The sequence below is a fragment of the Pteropus medius genome, unplaced genomic scaffold, assembly GCF_902729225.1.
Source record: "Pteropus medius unplaced genomic scaffold, Ma_sr-lr_union100, whole genome shotgun sequence".
NCBI lineage: Eukaryota > Metazoa > Chordata > Mammalia > Chiroptera > Pteropodidae > Pteropus > Pteropus medius.
Window position 1 is genome coordinate 3059179 of NW_024342470.1, and position 18625 is coordinate 3077803.

The following is an 18625-nucleotide window of genomic DNA, read 5'->3' on the forward strand; positions in this document are numbered from 1 at the left end:
CTGAGAATGCTTGCAGCATCAACAGCTATGCTCTCTTGGCCACGTGTGGTTAGTTTCTCAGAGGTAACCATGTTATTTCACTATGAAAAGGTTAATATCACCAAGTTTATTGCTATGTATGCTTTAGCAATGTCCTTCCAAATTCATGAGACTTGTGATCTGAGCACTGTTTTTGATTATGGGAATTGTTTGTATATTGGTTCCTTCTGGTAACCTGACCTAAGGAGGAATTTTGTCTCATGAAAAAGGAGCTAGATTAAGAATTTAAAGTTCCCCAGTCTTCGAACTGAGAGCTTTTGTTTCTTCATAAATTGGTGGATGCTAACTTAGACACAACTATATCAAGTATCACAATGTTTATTGATAGATACAAGTATATAAAATCAGGGCATGAACATGACTTGATAAATTAAGTAGACTTAATTTCAATACTATAATAAGAGGGACCAATTCAAATTCTCACCATTTGTTTCACACCCACAAAAACCACTTCAAGGGCATTAACGATCTCTCAAAACTGATCAGTTTTGTGCAAGTAAACCATGTTTCTTTTAAAAAGACTTGTGCACTTGCCCAGGCTCAAGGATATTAAAATCTAGCACATAAAGCCCATTACTAGAGGTAGAAATACAGGCAATATACTATTACGGCAACAACCATCAATTACAGTTAAGAATTTTTCTGTAACAACCAAATGGATAATCAAATATTGCAACAACTCAAGTATTACTGAGCAAAGTGCATTTCTACAGTATTCAGTGTTGCTATTCAGTTTTCTAACTTAAAACAGCCTATGGTAACTGGCAGCAAAGAAGGTCCTTGCAATAGACTGCCTTCTGCTCGAGAACTTATGATGTAAGTATTGCATGCTGCTAATATACTATCTAAACATTAAAGATACTCCTAAAATATTTGATGGTAGACTATGATTAAGACATTACACTACAAAAAAACCTTATGCAGAAGAAAATCCTAACTGACGTGCTTCTGCTTTAAATATTGTGAAAACATTACAGCGGAATGAATTTTCGCAGTGGTTAGGTCAAATGCAGTTACATCATAGCAACAGTATGTTTTGCACAATTTAAGGCTTTGGCTGGTTCTTTAGTCAGCTTCTTCCTCTGATTCTTCTTCTTCAGCAGTTTCTAGCCAGGTTAGCCACTGATTCACCTGCAAATTAACAAAATGCACAGTATTTAAGAGGAAGAAAAACTTAAAGCAGGCTCAGGACCGAACTAGCAACTCACCCAAAGACAAGTTTCATGTAGTACTATACCTTCTATAACTGCAAACAGTCTACAGGACAAATTGCAAATATAATGTGGATATATTAGTTTTGTAGTTATATTAAATGTTGACTATATAGATGTGGGATAACATACAAGCTGTTTATGGTCATTCTTTGACACTGCTCCAATTATGTTCCAGGATCATTTTAGTATGTGATAGTGGCTCCTCCAAACTTAAAAATATTAAGCCATGCTGGGGAGGTGAGGAGGGAGAAAGATAGATTTCCAGACCCATCCCAGAATTACTAAATTAGGTTCCCCGAGAACAGGGCTAAGGATAAATGCTGCAAAGATGGCCCTCATGAAGAATTAAGATATAGTACGCTTGTGTTTCTCAAAGCCTGGTTCCCTGGAAAACTAATATGATAATCACCTGGATCGTTTACTACAGACCTACTAAATTGGAATCTCTGAGATCAAGCCCAGAACCTGCTTTAAAAACTATTCTTCAGGTGATGAATGTATACTGTGACTTTAGAATCCCCTAGGTCTAGAATTCCACTCAGCAAGAGAAAAAAATCAAGGAATGAGAAATGAGAAGCAATTTCTTTACTGGCATTTAAAAAAAACGTTAAACCCCAAATCACACAATCATCTAATATTTGTTAAGTGGCTTAACTTCTAAAAAATATTAGCTACCTCCAGTCTATCTTATACCACTGGGACTAAAGCCTTTCATTTCATAGCTTTATCTCATTTTGCCACAACTGCCTACTTTACCATAGCATACAACAGTGCAGAATGCTATGTATGTATAAACTACTATTTTGCTTTTATCTCATTTTAAAGGCTCTTCATTAAAGTTAATACCAAGCAAATTGGAAAAAGCAGACCAAATTCCTCCAGCAAGAGATTTACCTGGAACAAAGCCTTGCCTTTCCCCGGAAATTCTTGGGTTATATCTTCTTTCCAAGCCAAGAAAGCTTCTTCTTCAATAATTTCCATGTCATAGAAGTGAACAAAAAAGCGGAGTAACATGCCTAAAAGACAAAACGTAATCCCATTATTTAGTGTGCTATTCAAGAATTACCATACAGTTGTCATTCTTCTGAGATTGGTCCTCTCACCTTTTGGGAAGTTGCTGTTGTAGCAGTGCACCTGAAGAGCATATAGGGCACTGACTTGTAGATCAACATGATCGTGAAGGAATTTCTGCATTACTGGCTTGAAAGAAAGCAGCAGTTGTTTTTCCTGCTCTAACTGTTCTTTGGAAGGAGCAGAGGAAGAATCTGTTTCATCACTGGGTGGGTTTACTTCACTAGAAATATACTGTAAGAAGCTGCAGAAAGAAAGATCTATTAGAACGCAAAATTGAATATTCTACAAGAAAGAGACAATTCTTAGTCTCTTGCTTTGCAGGCTTTTATTCCCCTAGTAAAACATCATAGCTCTGTAATACATGTATAACAACTTTATCTTACCTAGTCATTAAGATGTTCACAAATCCTTTATCTACATGAAGTTTGGGAGAGATGTTATCTTTAATCCATTTATATATGGTTTGAGGGGATGGATCCAACTTTATTTGCTTCAACAGTTCCTTCTCCAATTTGAGAAGTGGGAATAAGAAACTCAGTCCTTTTCCTTCCAAAATCTCCAACATGCGATCCTTATTCTGATCAATTTCTGAAGAGACAAAACCATTTGCATTACCAGGCAGTGAGTTCCCAAATGTACAACATTCATGTAAAAGAATAAAGAACTAACCCAGCAAAGGAAACTCTCAACATCTGGAGCAAATAAAAGTAGTTAAAAATCATAACTTTTTATTAAGGTAGTCTTTATAAATGCTTATCATTAGTTTGTCAGGAAGATAACACTGTCTGACCTACATAAATCCATTCAAAGTACCAAGAAATCTAGACTTAGCATTAAAAAAACAACAAAAAAAACCCCAGTATTCTCTTACCTGGGAGCATTTTCTGCATATTGACCTTGCTTTGTTGAAAAAGTTCTGTTAACCATTCTCGATCTTGTAATTTAGCTAATTGCTGAAGACAAAGTAAGAAGAGAGGAAAATGGGTGCCACTTTCCAGTGGTTGAGCTAGTTCTGAAATGCTCACCAGCTCTGAAATGATGGCACGAGCTGCAAACTGTGCTAAATATGATTTCACCAAGGGGATGTCAACCTCCAGTTTGGGGCACTGGTCCAGTACATTCAGGAAAGCCTTGAAAGGAACAGGTAACATAGTCAGTTTATTAGTTTTCAAATTTGAATGGAAAGTGTTTTCACAGAATCAGTAAAGTGTTCTACCTGCATGAAGTTGTCACTTGTGGCTATCCCTTCCTGTTTGAGTAAACTGATCAAAGAACTTGCTTTTTCTTTATCTTCATCGCTTCTGTCTAGTGACAAGATGATTACTTTGCTTAACATCTCAGGAAGAAAGTGTTTAGGAGCCCTCATTTCTCTCACGCCGTTAACAGCTTCATTCGCATTTCCACTATTGAGATATTCAGTCACAACGGTTTCCTGAAAAGAACACAATCCAAATGTCTTCAGGATTTTTTTTTTTTTAACTAAAATATACTCCACAAACTAGACTATGGGATTATCTGAAACTTACAGTTAGTTTAAGTAGTTCTTCCTTTGATGGGGGTGGCTTTTTACTGGTCTTGGCAGGCTTTTCCTGAATAAGTGGTGGGTTAGTTTTGAGACCAAGCTGAGGTGTCTAAAAAACATTAACAGGTATGAATTTTTAATAAAAATTTATTTAAAGGAGCCTATGAATTTAGAAGAAGATATAAAAAAAAATCTTTAGGTATCTTCAAAGTACTGGAACAACAGGAAAAGTTGTCATATTCTGGGTCCTTACCTGTCCCAGAGGTGGTGTTTGAGTGCGTGGTGGTTGTGCACTAGGAGGAATCATAGTTATCTGAGGCTGAAGCTTTGGCACTTGATTTTTATTCATTAGGAACGACTGAGCAGGCCTCAGGCTAATCTAAAATTGAAAACAAATCAAAACAGATATCCAAGTTAAAATGCAGTTGTCTAAGATATTAAATGCAACATTCCAAAATCCTGAGACTAATTCAGTATATAAAAACATGATAGAATCTAGAACAAGTATTTAAATTTCACTATTAACCAAAAAGGTACTCCATGTTAACAGTTTTAATTTCTGGCAAGAAAACTAAAGACGTAATTCACACAAGAGTAAGACACTGTTATAAATCTTATATTTGTATGAGAATTCTCCTAGGATTAGCATCACTACACACAAAGGGAAAATTTAAAGAGTTTAAAAAGCGTCTTGCTTTATTCTTAGTTAAGTCATTCTATTTACAGAGAAATCACAATAAAAATCTTGACAACCATTTTCCTTGTTCTCACTAGACTTTTAATCAAGAGGCTTGCCCTCATATCTCATAATCTTCGCTCATAGGACGCTGGACATCCAAAGAAAGAAAAAGAAGTACAGAAAAGAGAGAAAGAAGGTAAAGAACTCCAGCATTAAGTCCTCTTAATAACGCGTCTTTTTATAATCATCGGGCAACAGAGTTCTGAATTGACAAACTGTGGTATATTAAGTAACATAGGCAAATGTACCTCATCTGCATTAAGCTGTCCTTTCTTAGAAAACCGAGGTGGCATATCCTTCGACTGTCCTTGCAGCTGGGATAAGAGTCCCTGACTCTGGTTATGGTAGAGCTGGCTTAGCCCCTATTTCAGAAAGGGAGAAAGAAAGTCTAGATAAAAAGGGGTCCACAAATTATGGTAATAAAGTACCAAAGGGATGAGCCAAGCCATAAAGAAAGTTTAATTGAATTTGCCCAGAGAAAGCAAAAGATGAAACAGGGAAGAATAAAAATCTAACCTAACTGTCAAATAAAGTGATGTGATTTTACTAATCTTAAGGATAAGCATTTCACCCAGTTTAAAATAACTGTCGCAGTTGTAAATCTGATTTTAGAGAAAGACACAACCCTTGAAGTATTTGCATTTTTAAAAAGCAAAACTAAACCACATATTACAGGATTTAATACTTGTTGCCTCAACATTCTTAAATGTTTTCTTACCTGGCTTTTCATAAACTTGCCTCCCATCTCTCCAAACTGCGATTGTGTGGGAGGCATTATGTGTCCCCCATGGCCATTGAAGAGTTGATTTGAACGATGACGCCCCATGGTGGGTGAAAATCTATCCTGGATAACTCCTGGACCAGTACCAATTCCGCTACCTTAAAATACATACATGGACAACTCTTTACATTTCTACTATGTTACACTGCTGTTTTAACTTAACCAAACCACTGTTTTGTTCAAAAAAATCACCTGGCATTTGTCCAAACATATCAGCAAGTCCTCCAAGTGGGTCCCTATCCATTTTCATCCTGGGTGGCATGAACGGTCCCTCCAGAAAGAAGTCACTTCTCATCCCTTGAGCCATAGGAGCTGGAATAAACACTCCTAGATCCTTTAGAAATAAAGTGAATAAACACTTGTTTCTGGACATTATTTTATGTTAAAACTAAGATTCTTATGTTGAGGAAAAACTTCTAAACTTTCAGAGTGCTCATATAATTTTTATAAATAAACTTCTTCCCAACATGGCACATAAGACACTAAAAACACTAATAAGCTCCTCCAGGTAAGACAAGATCGTCTCACTTTTTAAGAAGGTCCTTGTGAAACTATAATTTTATAACCCACTTGATGATAGAAAAAAATCTTACTTTTACTGCATCTTGACGGATTTGATTGATCGTCTTTGGTCCATTGTCAAGAAAAGCCTTGCGAGGAACCCAGTGGTGTTCTCGCAACTCCACGGTATCCTTTAATTTAAAAAAAGTTTTAGTAAGTTTCATTTTAATATTCAGAAGAAGTGAGCTCTCCACCGTAATTAAAGAAACCAGTTTACCTGCAGCAGGAAACGAATCCTTGCTGGCAATTCCTTACTTAACATCAAGGAGCACATTCGGGCAAAGTATTGATCCATTAAGGACTAATAAACGAGAAAAAATATAATTAAAAAGTGCTATGGCAAATATATACTACTTAAGGCTTCTAGATTATAACCAAGGTTAGTAACTAAATATGGCAGTCTCCTATAGTATCACAAAAATAAGCCATCTGATTTGAATAAAATTAAGACAAACTACGCATATCTTTGTCAGCAATACACATACCTTGGCTCGTTCATGGTCTAATCTAGGTCCCACTGTCCTCATTATCTGACAGAGGCACTCCAAATCCTCTCCCATATCTTTGAGTTGGACTCTCTTCTTCTTTTCCAAAAGCTACCAAAAGAAATAAATGCCAGGTGTTGACAATATCTTACTTTGTTTAAATATACTACTTTCCCTTATGTTTGCATTGACTCATATAGTTACTATAATATCTAACATGGTACTCTATATTCTGTATTGAAGAAATCCCTCTAAATTAAGCAACTTAACATAGGCAGGTAATCAGTTCTACCCCTATACCTTTCTACACTGAGTAACTTTCATACTCAGAACACTTAAGTAAGTTTTGCTGGCCACCTAACATACCTAGCCTAACATTCTCAGATGGTAAAAGCAATAATTGACTCATTTCCCCCAAATAATGTGTACCCAATGGTTAATCTAAGCCTAAATTCCCAGTCATACTTACTGTTTTGATGCACTTATGAAGGATAGATTCATGAATAAGATCAAGCTTTCCAAGTTCTCCAATGAATTTGATGTTCCCCAACATCTTGATCTTAGCAATGGCTCTCTGTTCCTCCTCCTCGGGGAGGAGGGGATTTTCACGCTTATCATAGACTGGAAAAAATATGAAAGAATAAAGTCAGCATTCAGAATTAAGTTGAAAATACACAATGCTACTCAGTATCAGGTATAAACTCTCACCATCAACATTTCTGGTTCGGTTTTCAAATTCATCTTGTAATTTGGAAATTAGGAGGCGTCTGAATGTCTATTAAGAAACAAATTTGGCAAATTTTATTAATGAAGTATTTCAAATCAACTTTAAAATAGGCAAAACAAACACTACCACTTACTGTGCTTTGCTTCTGTCCCGGTTGACCCTCTGCTGCTGGGCCATCAAAGTTTGGTGCATCTTCTGCCAATCGCAGACATAGCTGAGCATACAGTGAGCTATACTTCGGCTCTTCTAGGGCTTTGTCCACAATCTACAGAAAAGTTGTTAAAAAAAACTAAACTGACAATTTAAAGACCCCTTTCTTTATAACTTAATACTTTCTTTGCAGTCTTGATCTTAAACCTCAATTTCTTATGGACAAATTTTCTACGTCTCTTCTATAATTTAGGAATAAAAACAACTTCTTTTGTAAGGTTTACTACTGTGTGAAATATAGTGCTTAGCACACGGCCTGGAAAAATACACACACTTTTCCATGTTAGCTACTACAGAGTACTAAAAAAATCCAGTTATACAGATCTCATATTAGTCACACCCTCCCCCCTTAGGAGCTGAAAATATGCCAAAAATCAAAACTATAAGGAGATGCTGGAATCTTTATCAACTATCATACAATTCACTTCCAAGACCAAAATGTTTTCCACAGAAGGAAAAACAAAACTCAAGAGCCTGCTGATAAGCCTGTTAACTCCCCTAGCATACATATTATGAACGATTTAAAATTCGCCTCTTAAATTTGATGCCAAAGTTAGTGGATCTTTATCACCGATATTCAAAAATACATTTATCTTATACCTCAGAGTTTTAAGCTATGATGCAAGTGTAAACATACCAACTTGAGTTTGTTAAATACTTTACTCTCCCTTCCAGTTAAGCCAATATTGAACTTACCAGCAGTATGACCCCTTTAAGGATGAGTTTAGACTCTACACCCACATTGAGGAGCTCAAGGCATAGCTTGTCAAACTTTTCAGGAGTAAGCTTATTTAGTATGCTGAGGAAAAAGAAATCACACTTTGTGTCAGCCAGCACACAAAGAATTGAGTTGAAAAATAATTAAGTTACGTTAATTTTCCTTCCACCATTTCCCTTTGCTATTAAGACATTTCTTCTTACCAGTCTAACCAAAGGGATGTTAAGTCTGTTTATAGATTATATCTATTATCTGGGGGTCCCCAGCTGTCTGAAAAGAAATCTTACACACATCCTCAAAACCCAGAGAGCAAGAGCCTCCTTATTCAAGGCTAGATAGAAAAGTAGAGACCATTATGTTCTGTGCTTCACTGGGTTACGCACTAGATGTGGAAACAACAGCACAACAGGCTGAAGGCAACTCTACAACACTCATGTGCTGCTCTTCAGTTTAAAACTGTCAGTACTGGCTTCATTAAAATACAGTGATTTGGGCATAAACATTACCTTCTGAGTAATATAGCATACACATACAAGAAATACAGCCAACCCACTCTTCTTCCCTCCTTTTAGTAAAAAAAGGACAAAACAGACCTATGTACTCACCCTCTTACTTTCCTGAAGATTGCATCATGTCGTTCTTTTTCATTTGCGGAGTTGTTTGCTGCGGAGTTGTCATCTCGTCTAGTGCTTCGTGCAGGAATCCATTTCTGAGCGTTTTGCCCTGGGGTTTTCCCCAGGAACTCGCTAGTAAAAATTAATATTTATGATTAAGATTAATATAATTTAAAATGTAGTACCCAGTCACATATTAAACGTCATGCTCATCAGAAATCCTTCTAAATATAAAAAATTTCACAATTCAAGGTTCCCAATTTCCCTTACAACTAAAAAACTCACAACCAGTGGTTCTCAAACAACACTCTGTATCTGAATCACCTGAAGAGCTTTTGTTAGATTGCTGGGGCCACCCTCTGTTTCTGCGTTAGTGGGTCAAGGGTAGGGCCTGATAATTCACATTTCTAACAGACTCTCAGGTGATGCCAATGCTGCTGATCTGGTAGCCACCTTGGAAACCAACATTTTCTAATGTCTCATGACTGTGGTGCATGCATACTGCTTCAACACTACCAGTTAATGAGTAATAACTGATTTCAGAAATAACATCAGTGAGAAAGAGAATAAAATAGCAATTTAGGAGCTTCGACTCTCATTAGATGACTTGGCTAAGAAATAATCAAGAGCTGATATTCTAAATTTAGATATGCAGCAGAAAGCTTGCCAAATTAGGATTCCTGATGTCTACTACCATAACTATACCCTTATATGTGACAGACTATTCATATAAATCTTTTACTTATAATACTCAGTTTTTACATGTTTACAATACCTGTTGCCAGCAGTCTTGGGATAGTGCTGAGGTGCACCCCTACTTCCTCCTCCGCCCGAAGAAGCACTAATTAGAAGGAAAACATTATGGTAATTTTTTTGGTTTTGTGATTGGTCCTTCTAAAAATTGCCAAAAATCAATCTACGCATACCTGAAACGAGAAGCACCCCCTTCTGCAATCGCACTCTCCACTTTGGCGGCTTGACAACGAAGAATCTTCAAAAGAATAATATTAATGGATGGGGTGGGGAGGGTAGGGGATGGGAGAAATGAAAAACCTAGAATGAAAAAGAGTACCAAAATTAGACACTGCTAACATACAAATCTATAAACCCTTCTTCAATTATAATTTATTTCCAATTGTAGCATTGCAGTTGATTGAACTTTCACTGCATTGCAGATCTCTTAAGACTAAAATAGAATGTACTCAAAACACAAATGAACAATAAAATTGTTTTGCCACCTGAAAATTCCCTTGTGTTTGCGGATGTAAAGAGCCTTCACAGAAATATAACATCTCAACTGCTAAAAACGAATCTTTGAAAAAGTCACATTTTACATCCTTTAAAACTGAACAGAGATCAGTAACAGAAAATATAACTCTTATCAACACGAGCACATTATGTGGAAAATGTCTTCAATGACAAGCCAAACAGACTACATAAATAACCAGACTGTTTAGCAGTTTTCTTCACTGTCTTATTTTCTTAACTCCTCTGCACAGAGGGCATCCGGGAAGATGCCCGAAAGGGACAAGGGTGTCCTGTCCACTAGGCAGGCGAAAGACCAGGGCCACAACATGGCAGCAAAAAACCTCCGCCCCATTATTTCCCTTCCTGGGAACAAAAGAGGAGTGGAATCCTCCCAGCCAGGCTGGAGTTAGGGAAGTGCTTCCGACAGCCTCACCACGAAGCCGCTGGGGGCAAGCGGGGAAGCGCGCAGGCCGCCCCCGCCGGCCCAGCTCCCGACTCTTTGTTCTCTAGTCGGGAAAGCGGCCTCCTTCTCATCCGTCGCCTCCAAGTGGGCCCCCTCCCACCCCATAAATCCCCAAGGGACTGACAGCTGCCCCTCCGTCCCCTTCCCAGCTGACAAAAGGCCACAGTCCTCGTTTCCTCTCCCCTTCTCCCGTCTAAGGAGGGGCCCGCCGGGGATGCCCCACGCTCCCCGCCCCGAACAACAGCCGGGCCGCTCCCGGCCGACACCAGGGCTCCGCACACCTCCTCCCCGCCGGGAGGCCGGTCTCCGGGACTCCTGCGCCTCGGCTGGTCCCGCGCCAACGGCCGGGCCCTCCCGCCGGCCCGCGTCCCTCCCCGCCGCGGCGCGTGCGGCCCCGCCACGCTCTCTTCCCGTGCGAGCACACCCGAACCTCGGCCCACCCTGATCTCGGCCCCCAAAGGACGGCCACCGACAGCACGACGACGGCCGGGTGCACCAAAGCTACCAATTTCTCTCTACTCCATTGGCTAGGGGAAAGAACAAAAGCGGAGAATTTCCAGGAGCCCGCAACGTGGAGGAAACGCTAAAAAGAGTCGCCCCGCCCGGCTCCGCCTGCGGCCGCCATTTTGTGCCGCTCGAGAAGCGGCAGCCAGGGGACGGCGGCCATTTTAGAGCGCTCTACTCGGTGGCGGCAGCGACGGTGGCTCCACTCACCTTCACCGAGAACTCAGCAGCTGCCACCGCAGCTGCCTCCTCAGGATCCGGTCGTCGGGGACGGGGAAGGGAGGGGAAGGGGAACGGAAAACAAAAAAGGGGAAGGGAAGGGGGAGGAAGGAGTCGGGAACGGCTCGAAACTCTCAGCTCAGAGGAGTCGCTGCTGCAGCCACCACCCGGTACTCGCCGCCACCTCCATAGAGCTCCGACTCGCTGCTAGCACTAAGGCGTGTCAGAAGCCGAACTTATCACTCTGGGGCAGCCGAACCCACCAGAGCCGCCCCGAATGGCTCCTTCACCACCCAATCAGCAGCCTGGCTGCTCTCCGCCACCAATCCGCGCAGGGCAGCGGGGAGGAGCCACAGGGCCAAGCTCGGTTGCGGCGCAGCCCCGCCGCAGTGCGCAAAGCCGTATTCGCGAAGGCGCTCCGGCCGAGCTAGTGGCGTAAGGGGAACTGAGCACTGTGGAGGTGCGGGCCACTTGCGTAAAGTCGGAGAGCCCTTCTGAGTCTGCGTTAGTGTGGTTGTCTCATCTTCCTCCTGTCTCTTTGTTCCTTAAGTCCGTACCCCAATGCTGGAGTTATACAACCCTCTTTCCCCTTTACCTCGGTTTCTCCCCGGGAATGTGGGAAGAAAACTTGCCCTTCTTCTACGCTATCCGATTCTGGTCCGTAGGCTGTCAGAGCATTGATTTTCCTGGGGACCTCATGAAGCGGTGATTGCTCCCGCAGGCCGGGCTTCCCTGGGACGTGCCTGTAGGATTGAGGCCTGGCGCCCCCGGGGTGCAGTGCCTGGAATCACTGTTGGTCTCCAGGTACTCCGCTTCGGCTTCCTTAGTGTGGGGAAGCCCGGATAGTAGGTTTCAGAAGGCGGTGCACCCAAATGCGTAAAGAAAGCTTCATTCAGCTCCTCTTTTATTACCCCCCCCAACCCCCCACAGAGTGAATGAGAAGGGAAGGGGTTTTAGCCTTGGTACCTCACACAAAAGCAGCTTTTCCCAAGGAAATGTCCGGCCACTGGTCATGAAAGAATACCCAGAATATATATACCAGACTAATTTGTAAGAAGTGTTTGCGGAGCACAAGCGTTGGAGGATTTTAATTTCTAGTTCCTGCTTTTTTGTTTTCTGGGTTTTTTAAAAGCACGTTGAAGACTGTCAGCTGTGTATTTCCATTTTATTTAAGGTCTGCTGTAACAAATAGGATTAGGCTTTTCAAAGCCGGCAGGTTGAACCTTTTGTATTTCTCAGGTAATATTTTAAAAGAGTACCGCAAAATGAAGTGTTACATTGTTTGAGACATTTTAGCTATCCAAAAATGGAGTCATATTTCCATATACTAAATAACTAACAGAAATTTCTGCATCTTCATTTTAAACATGTAGTTTTTGAAACAATGTGTAATCAAAAGCAAGAAAGTGCGTGTGCGTGTAACATGCATGACTTTTAAAGATATTGTTCAGAAAAGGTCAGGGTTTTCAAAGACCCAAACTTATGTTGACATGCCCAAACGGCTTAGTGTTGAAAGCACCTAGTCCTTAATACAATTTTCAAAAGAGTTGCACAGTTTTTCCTGGGACATTTAAACCTGATCGTGGAAAGGGTGTGGTGACTCTGAAGGTTTGTAACACAATTGCAGCATCTTTAGATCTCTGCCGTATATTAGGCTGATCATTCCCCCTCATTACATTACTATAATTATTGCTGTTAAGTCAATTTCACTTGAACTTTATCTTTCACAACTGGAAAAGATTCTTACTTTTGGAATTAGCTACATGTGAAAAAAAGGAAACCTGTTTTTGGGAAAGGTGGAAAGGTACAAATTGTGTTTCAAATACAAATGTTTCACTTTGTAATTTCAGGACCCTTCTAGCTTTAAAATAACACCAGAATACTATTTCTTTATAATCTGTAGGGCTTTACAGTTTGCAAAAATGCTTTCTTATATATGATATTTTATTTTTACATAACTGGTTTACATTATTCATGACTGATAATAGGTTAATCTGAAAAAAAAAAAAAAGTGTTCAAAAACACTTCTAGTCCAGACTTCAAAGAGAATATTTACTGAGCTCTAAAACCTGGATGATCTTTTAAAATTGAGGAACTTGAAACTCAATAATTTAAAAAGGTTTTACCTAAAATTTTTTTTTTTGCTAATCATGAACGCCTCTGCTATGGGCTTTGCAAGAGTTGAGTGTTATGTGAGAAACTGGGCTGGGATAAAGTAACTCAAGGTAGAAAAGTGAAAATATGTATAAAACATAGTCTTTTAATTACCTTTCAATCAGTGGGAGATATAGTCACAGTTTTGAAATGTTTCCATCACATCATGGATGTATGAAAATTCAAGTCATTGTCTGGAATTTAGCTTTTAGTTTATAGAAAATTGAATTTTAAATACACCCACTTCAATCTGGTAGTTTTAACACTTCTATTTTATGTCAGTTTTCTCTAAGATTGAAAATCTCTTAGAGGCCTGACTGACTTGTTAACTCATGTATTTTTGCGTTATTTTAACTAATCATGTCAAATGCTGATTATTATTCTAACATATATAACTCCTGGAGCATTTGCAATCCTCAGCCCTTAAGGATTCCCTGATCATACATCTCCAGCCCAGATATTTCACTAATTCTGAATTTCCAACAGCCTATTGATTAGAGATGAAAACTTGCAGCCATGTTTAGTTTGGGCCACGCAGTAATTTTAAACATTTGAATTTGTCGACATTGAAATTTTAGGGAGTTTTACATACAAATCCAGATTTTCACGTTTTCATGAATCATGAAAAATCTTTAAAAATGGCAGTATGGGGCCTGAAATTCCAACAGGGCAACATTCGAGTATAGCTGAGCAGGGATTGCCTCATTTAGATGTTTTCTCTTCATTTCACCATAGTTGTCTGACTTGATTCACTCATTTGTGTTCCTGTTCAACCTCTATAGCCATATTGCTTTTTTTGAGTTATTCAAATTCAACACATTCAGTATGTAACTGATCATCTTCCTATTATAAGAAAAAGGATCAGTCAGTTACTTTAAATATCTTCTCTACCACTTACTAAGTAACTTTGGGCAAGTTATTTAACTGATCTCTCTTCTTCCTGGATTTGTAAAATAGGAATAACACTAAAGATTAAATAATGTATATAAAGCACATAGCATAGTCCCTGACATAGTAATTATATAATGTCAGTTACCATATTATCAGTAATATTAATTAACCAACTGTTCCACAACTACTTTAGTTTGCTAAGGATCTCGCTCTTCTGTACTAGAAAACCGACACTGCATTATCTCTTTCCTTTTGAGCAGGTTTAATATTTACTCAGTTACTGAGTCCTGATGTTATTTCCCTCTAAATAATCTTCCATCTTCTTCTATCCTACAATGTCATAGCATGCATGCTAACCTAGGCCTTAATAAATTTTTTTCCTGGATTATTGAAAAATTCCAGTTAGTCTCTTATAGCCTCTGTTCTCTACTCTGGTTACTCATATTAGTCTTCCTTAAAACACTTTTCCCCCATAACGTATATACTAAGCCCAAGAATCTTAGTGCTTCACTATTTTCTACATCGGTTGCTCTCAACCTTGGCTGCACAGTGGAATCACCTGGGACTTTTTAAAACTCAGTGCCCAGGCTACATCCGAGACCAGATAAATCCGAATCTCTCAGAGTGGGATCCAAGCATTAACAGATTTTAAAGCTCTCCAAGTGATTCTAATATGCAGTCAAGGTTTGAGAAACACTGTAGCAGGTCTGATTATAGAAAATGATAAAATAACATTTACAGCTGAAGAAAAGCCTAGGTAAAGGAAACTGGGTTCTAGAAAAGATAAGAGACTTTCCCCAAATAGGGAAACAGGCTTTAGAACTCAGGGATCCCATTCACATGCTTTTGCCTAGTTTTCAAGCCCTTCATATTCTGGCCCTATCATACTTCTTGTTGGTCTTATTTTTCACCACTCCCAGACACCCTATCTTTTCTCACAGAGCCAGTTAGGCTGGTATTGCTGCCTCAAAGAATTCACTCCCACTAGTGCTCTATTGCCTGCAATTTTGAGGCCATTATTTATCCCCTCTACCGATTTATTCCTGAAGTACAGATAAGAGTATATGAGTGTCCTGCTCAAAAAGCTTAGTAAGTCTTCCCTAACAGAGTAACAACGAATCTCCTTAGTAAGACCCTTACTAAGGTAAAGTAAGTAATCTGGTTTCAGACTACTTCCCTGTTCCTAAGTACACCACCTTCCATTCCTTGTTATCCACAATCTAGCTCTACGGTACTCAAAATTTGTTCCATTATAACATCATTGTTCTATATCATATGACTAAAATTTGGTGGTCTTTGTCAGATACTTGGCAGAAACAAATAAAGCTAATGAGTTAATGTACTAATGGTTAGACAAGGAGCTTGGGCTTAATCTGTTTTTAAGGTGCTCACAATCTAGATAAAGAAAAGATACACACCCCAATTACATACAAGGGCAGGGAAGGATAGAAACAATGCTAAACTGAACAATCAAGAAAAAATGCTATAAGGTTTCATAAAGGGAATAATAGAAGATGAGGCTGTGACCATCCTTCCTTGAATGCCAGAATGATGATTTGGGACTGACTCTAAGGACAGATAAAGTTCTTGAGCTGATCAGAATTCTGATGAATTTTAGTTTAAAGCTGATAATTTTAATAGATCAAGGTATCGTTTTTAGGAAAATTAACCTTTTGGCTTGTGTCAAATGGATTGGAAGAAAAACCTGGAGATAGGGAGATCAGTTAGAAGGCTATGTACTGTATTATTTTGGGGGGCTTATTTTTATCTCCCTTCCAAAATTATAAAAGTCCTTGAGATTGGGAACACTTCTCTTGCATTTCTAGTAGAGTTCTTTGCACATAGCAGGAGCTGAGAAAATATTTGTGCATATTACTTGTTGACATTTATTCATTCATTTATTTCTTGGCTTTCATGACTTTACATTTTTAGGATTTCCTCCAACCTGACTGGCTCCTTTCTCAATTCAACTGTCTTTGCTGGCTTCTCCTTCTATGGTTGACCTTAAATATTGAAGTACCCAAGGATTTATGCTAGAATTTCTTCTTTTCCTTCTGAATACTTTCTCTCTAGGTAATTCATCTGTCCTATGACTTAAAAAACAACTTATATGATAATTTCCAAATTCATTTCTTCATTTCTGATTCATCCCTCCCCTCGTGCATGTTATAGATAGGTATCAAATTGCCTACTGAAATTTCTCCTTGGATATGTAATAGACATTTCAAATTTAACATGTTCTGAATAGTTTTTCCTCCATTATTCACCATCAGCCAGTTGCTAAGGCCAACATCTATGAATCATTCTTAATTTCCCTCTGCCTCTCGTCTCCCATATCCAATCCATCAGAAGTTCTATTGGCTCTAACTCCAAAATATATCTTGAGTTGGTCCACTTCTCCTGATCTACATTGCTATCACTTTAATCTAAGTACCATTATCTCTAGCTTGGATTACTGCAATAGCCTCCTAACTGGTCTCTCAACTTCATCTCTGGCTCTCCAATACATTCTCTACCCAGAAGCCAGTCATCTTTTAAAAATGTAAATCAGATAACATCATTCCCATGTTAAAAACCCTTTGATCATAGATATACATTATATCCACAATAAAATCCAAACTTCTTATTGTGGCCTACATGGCCTTACATTCCAGCCCTTAAGTTCCAGCCCTTAAGTATTACTGTGACCTCATCTCCTACCTCGTTCTTCCTTGACCTCTATACTTTAGTCACACTGCCTTTTTTTCTATTCTTCAAACATATCAAGTTCAAGCAAAGCTTTATATTCCTCAGATGTACAAAGGAACTTTTTCAAGTTCCACTACCCAAAAAGTTCTTATTCCAGTTTTTTACATAGCTGTTTCTTTTTCATAATTGAGACCTCAGCTTTATGAGATTATGGTCATCTCTTTAAAAAACCTTCCATGATCATCCTATGTAATGTCTCCCTTTCCAGGCACTCTATTATATCGCTCCACGTAATATTTTTTTTCATAATCTTTAGCACTATTTGAAATAATTTTTTTGCATTCTCTTGTCTATTGTCTGCTTATCGTATTAGAATGTAAGCTCAGTGATAGCAAAAACTTATCTGCCATGTTCACTGTTGTATCCCTAAGAGACAGTGCTTAGAATAGTTCTTGGCATATAGTATGCATCAACAAATATTTATTGAACTCATCTGAGTCTCAGTAAAAATCATTTGGGGGTAAGTAGGGAAGTGTCATTTCCCCCATTTTACAGAGAAGGAAATTGAAATTTAGGTGACTTTTCCAATGTAATTCAGTTAGTATGTGGCAGAATCTCATACTTTTCCAAGCATGCCAAGCTTCCTCCTATGGTGACATAAGTAACGATATGGGGCTATTCCTTTTTTCCTTTAAAATCACTTTTGCATGCCATGTGTAAGGTGCTTCCATTTGTTTTATATAGCTGTCGTAACATTGTCTCAAAGTGGGTAACTTAAAACAACAAAATTAATTTTCTCACAGTTATGGGGGCATCTAAAGTTCAAATTCAAGGTGTTGGCAGGGATGTACTCCCTACAGAGGCTCTAGAGAAGAATCTATCCCTTGCCTCTTCCAGCTTTTGGTGGCTGGTGGCATTCCTTGGCTTGTGGCTGCATCTCTCTCTGCTCTGTCTTTACATTGCCTTCTCCTCTGTGTGTGTGTCACAAAACTCCCTCTGACTCTCTTATGAGGATACATGTGATTGCGCTCAGATAATTCTGAACAAACTCCTCTCAAGATCCTTAATTACATCTTTTGACATATAAGGTAATATTCACAGGTTTCAGGGATTAGGACAGGAACATATCTTTTTTTGCAACCATCATTCAGCTCACTACAGTGCTCATAGCATCTTAGTGCAGAAATGAATTCTTAGAACTCTATTTAATGGGCCAGTCTCTCTTTATTTGGATCACTATTCATTCATTTAATAAATATTTAGTGAGTACCTAATGCATGCTGTGTACAGAAGTTGGGTATACATTGATAAACAATTGTAAGCACTTTATGCTTTGGGTGATAGAGGGTGCTATTAAATAATTATATTAGAACAAGTATAAACCAGGACTATACCAAGCAAACCAGGACATATGATTATTTACGATGCATATTGTCAGGCCACCAGATTGAAATAAAGATCCTGCCTACTAGTATTTTTTCCTTACCCATCTTATTTTTTTAGATCAAACACAGTGTTTAGTTTTTAAAGTTCTTAAATGGCTAGATAGTAGCATGACTGAGGTGATCTCATTGGACTTCATCAATATGGAGACCCCTCATACCTTTGGATTTTCAACTTGCAAGCTGGAAGTGGGAGGCCTATTTCAGGGCAAAATTTTCTATACTATATAGGCTACAGATGCACTTAAGTCTCAAGTAGAGAAGAACTGATGCTTTCAGTTCACTGTATTTCAAAAACTAAAGTTAGAGAATGGGTAACGTTCATCTGCAAC

At 38.9% G+C, this 18625-nt stretch overlaps 1 protein-coding gene and 1 non-coding gene across 4 annotated transcripts; both read right to left on the reverse strand.

Annotated features, from left to right (window-relative positions):
* Positions 1–341: 341 nt before the first annotated feature.
* Positions 342–11354, reverse strand: EIF4G2 (eukaryotic translation initiation factor 4 gamma 2). Of its 3 annotated transcripts, XM_039863602.1 has the most exons (22): positions 11110–11354; positions 9611–9737; positions 9460–9525; positions 8676–8816; positions 8049–8151; positions 7276–7407; positions 7124–7190; positions 6885–7036; positions 6416–6526; positions 6148–6231; positions 5963–6061; positions 5562–5703; positions 5307–5467; positions 4837–4950; positions 4103–4228; positions 3854–3958; positions 3544–3759; positions 3199–3457; positions 2711–2915; positions 2357–2568; positions 2148–2269; positions 342–1170 (listed from the first exon to the last, which is right to left on the reverse strand). In XM_039863602.1, exons 8-22 carry the CDS (start codon positions 6966–6968, stop codon positions 1105–1107), a joined length of 2106 nt encoding a protein of 701 aa, XP_039719536.1. In that variant the 5' UTR covers positions 6969–7036; positions 7124–7190; positions 7276–7407; positions 8049–8151; positions 8676–8816; positions 9460–9525; positions 9611–9737; positions 11110–11354; the 3' UTR covers positions 342–1104. The 3 variants fall into 3 exon arrangements, with proteins under 3 accessions (XP_039719536.1, XP_039719535.1, XP_039719537.1); XM_039863601.1 differs by lacking the exon at positions 4837–4950 and having other exon boundaries at positions 9611–9675; positions 11110–11322; XM_039863603.1 differs by lacking the exon at positions 4837–4950 and having other exon boundaries at positions 406–1170; positions 11110–11330.
* Positions 4641–4783, reverse strand: LOC120603254 (small nucleolar RNA SNORD97). Its single transcript, XR_005652997.1, has one exon. It is a non-coding gene; the product is annotated as a small nucleolar RNA SNORD97 (small nucleolar RNA).
* Positions 11355–18625: the final 7271 nt, after the last annotated feature.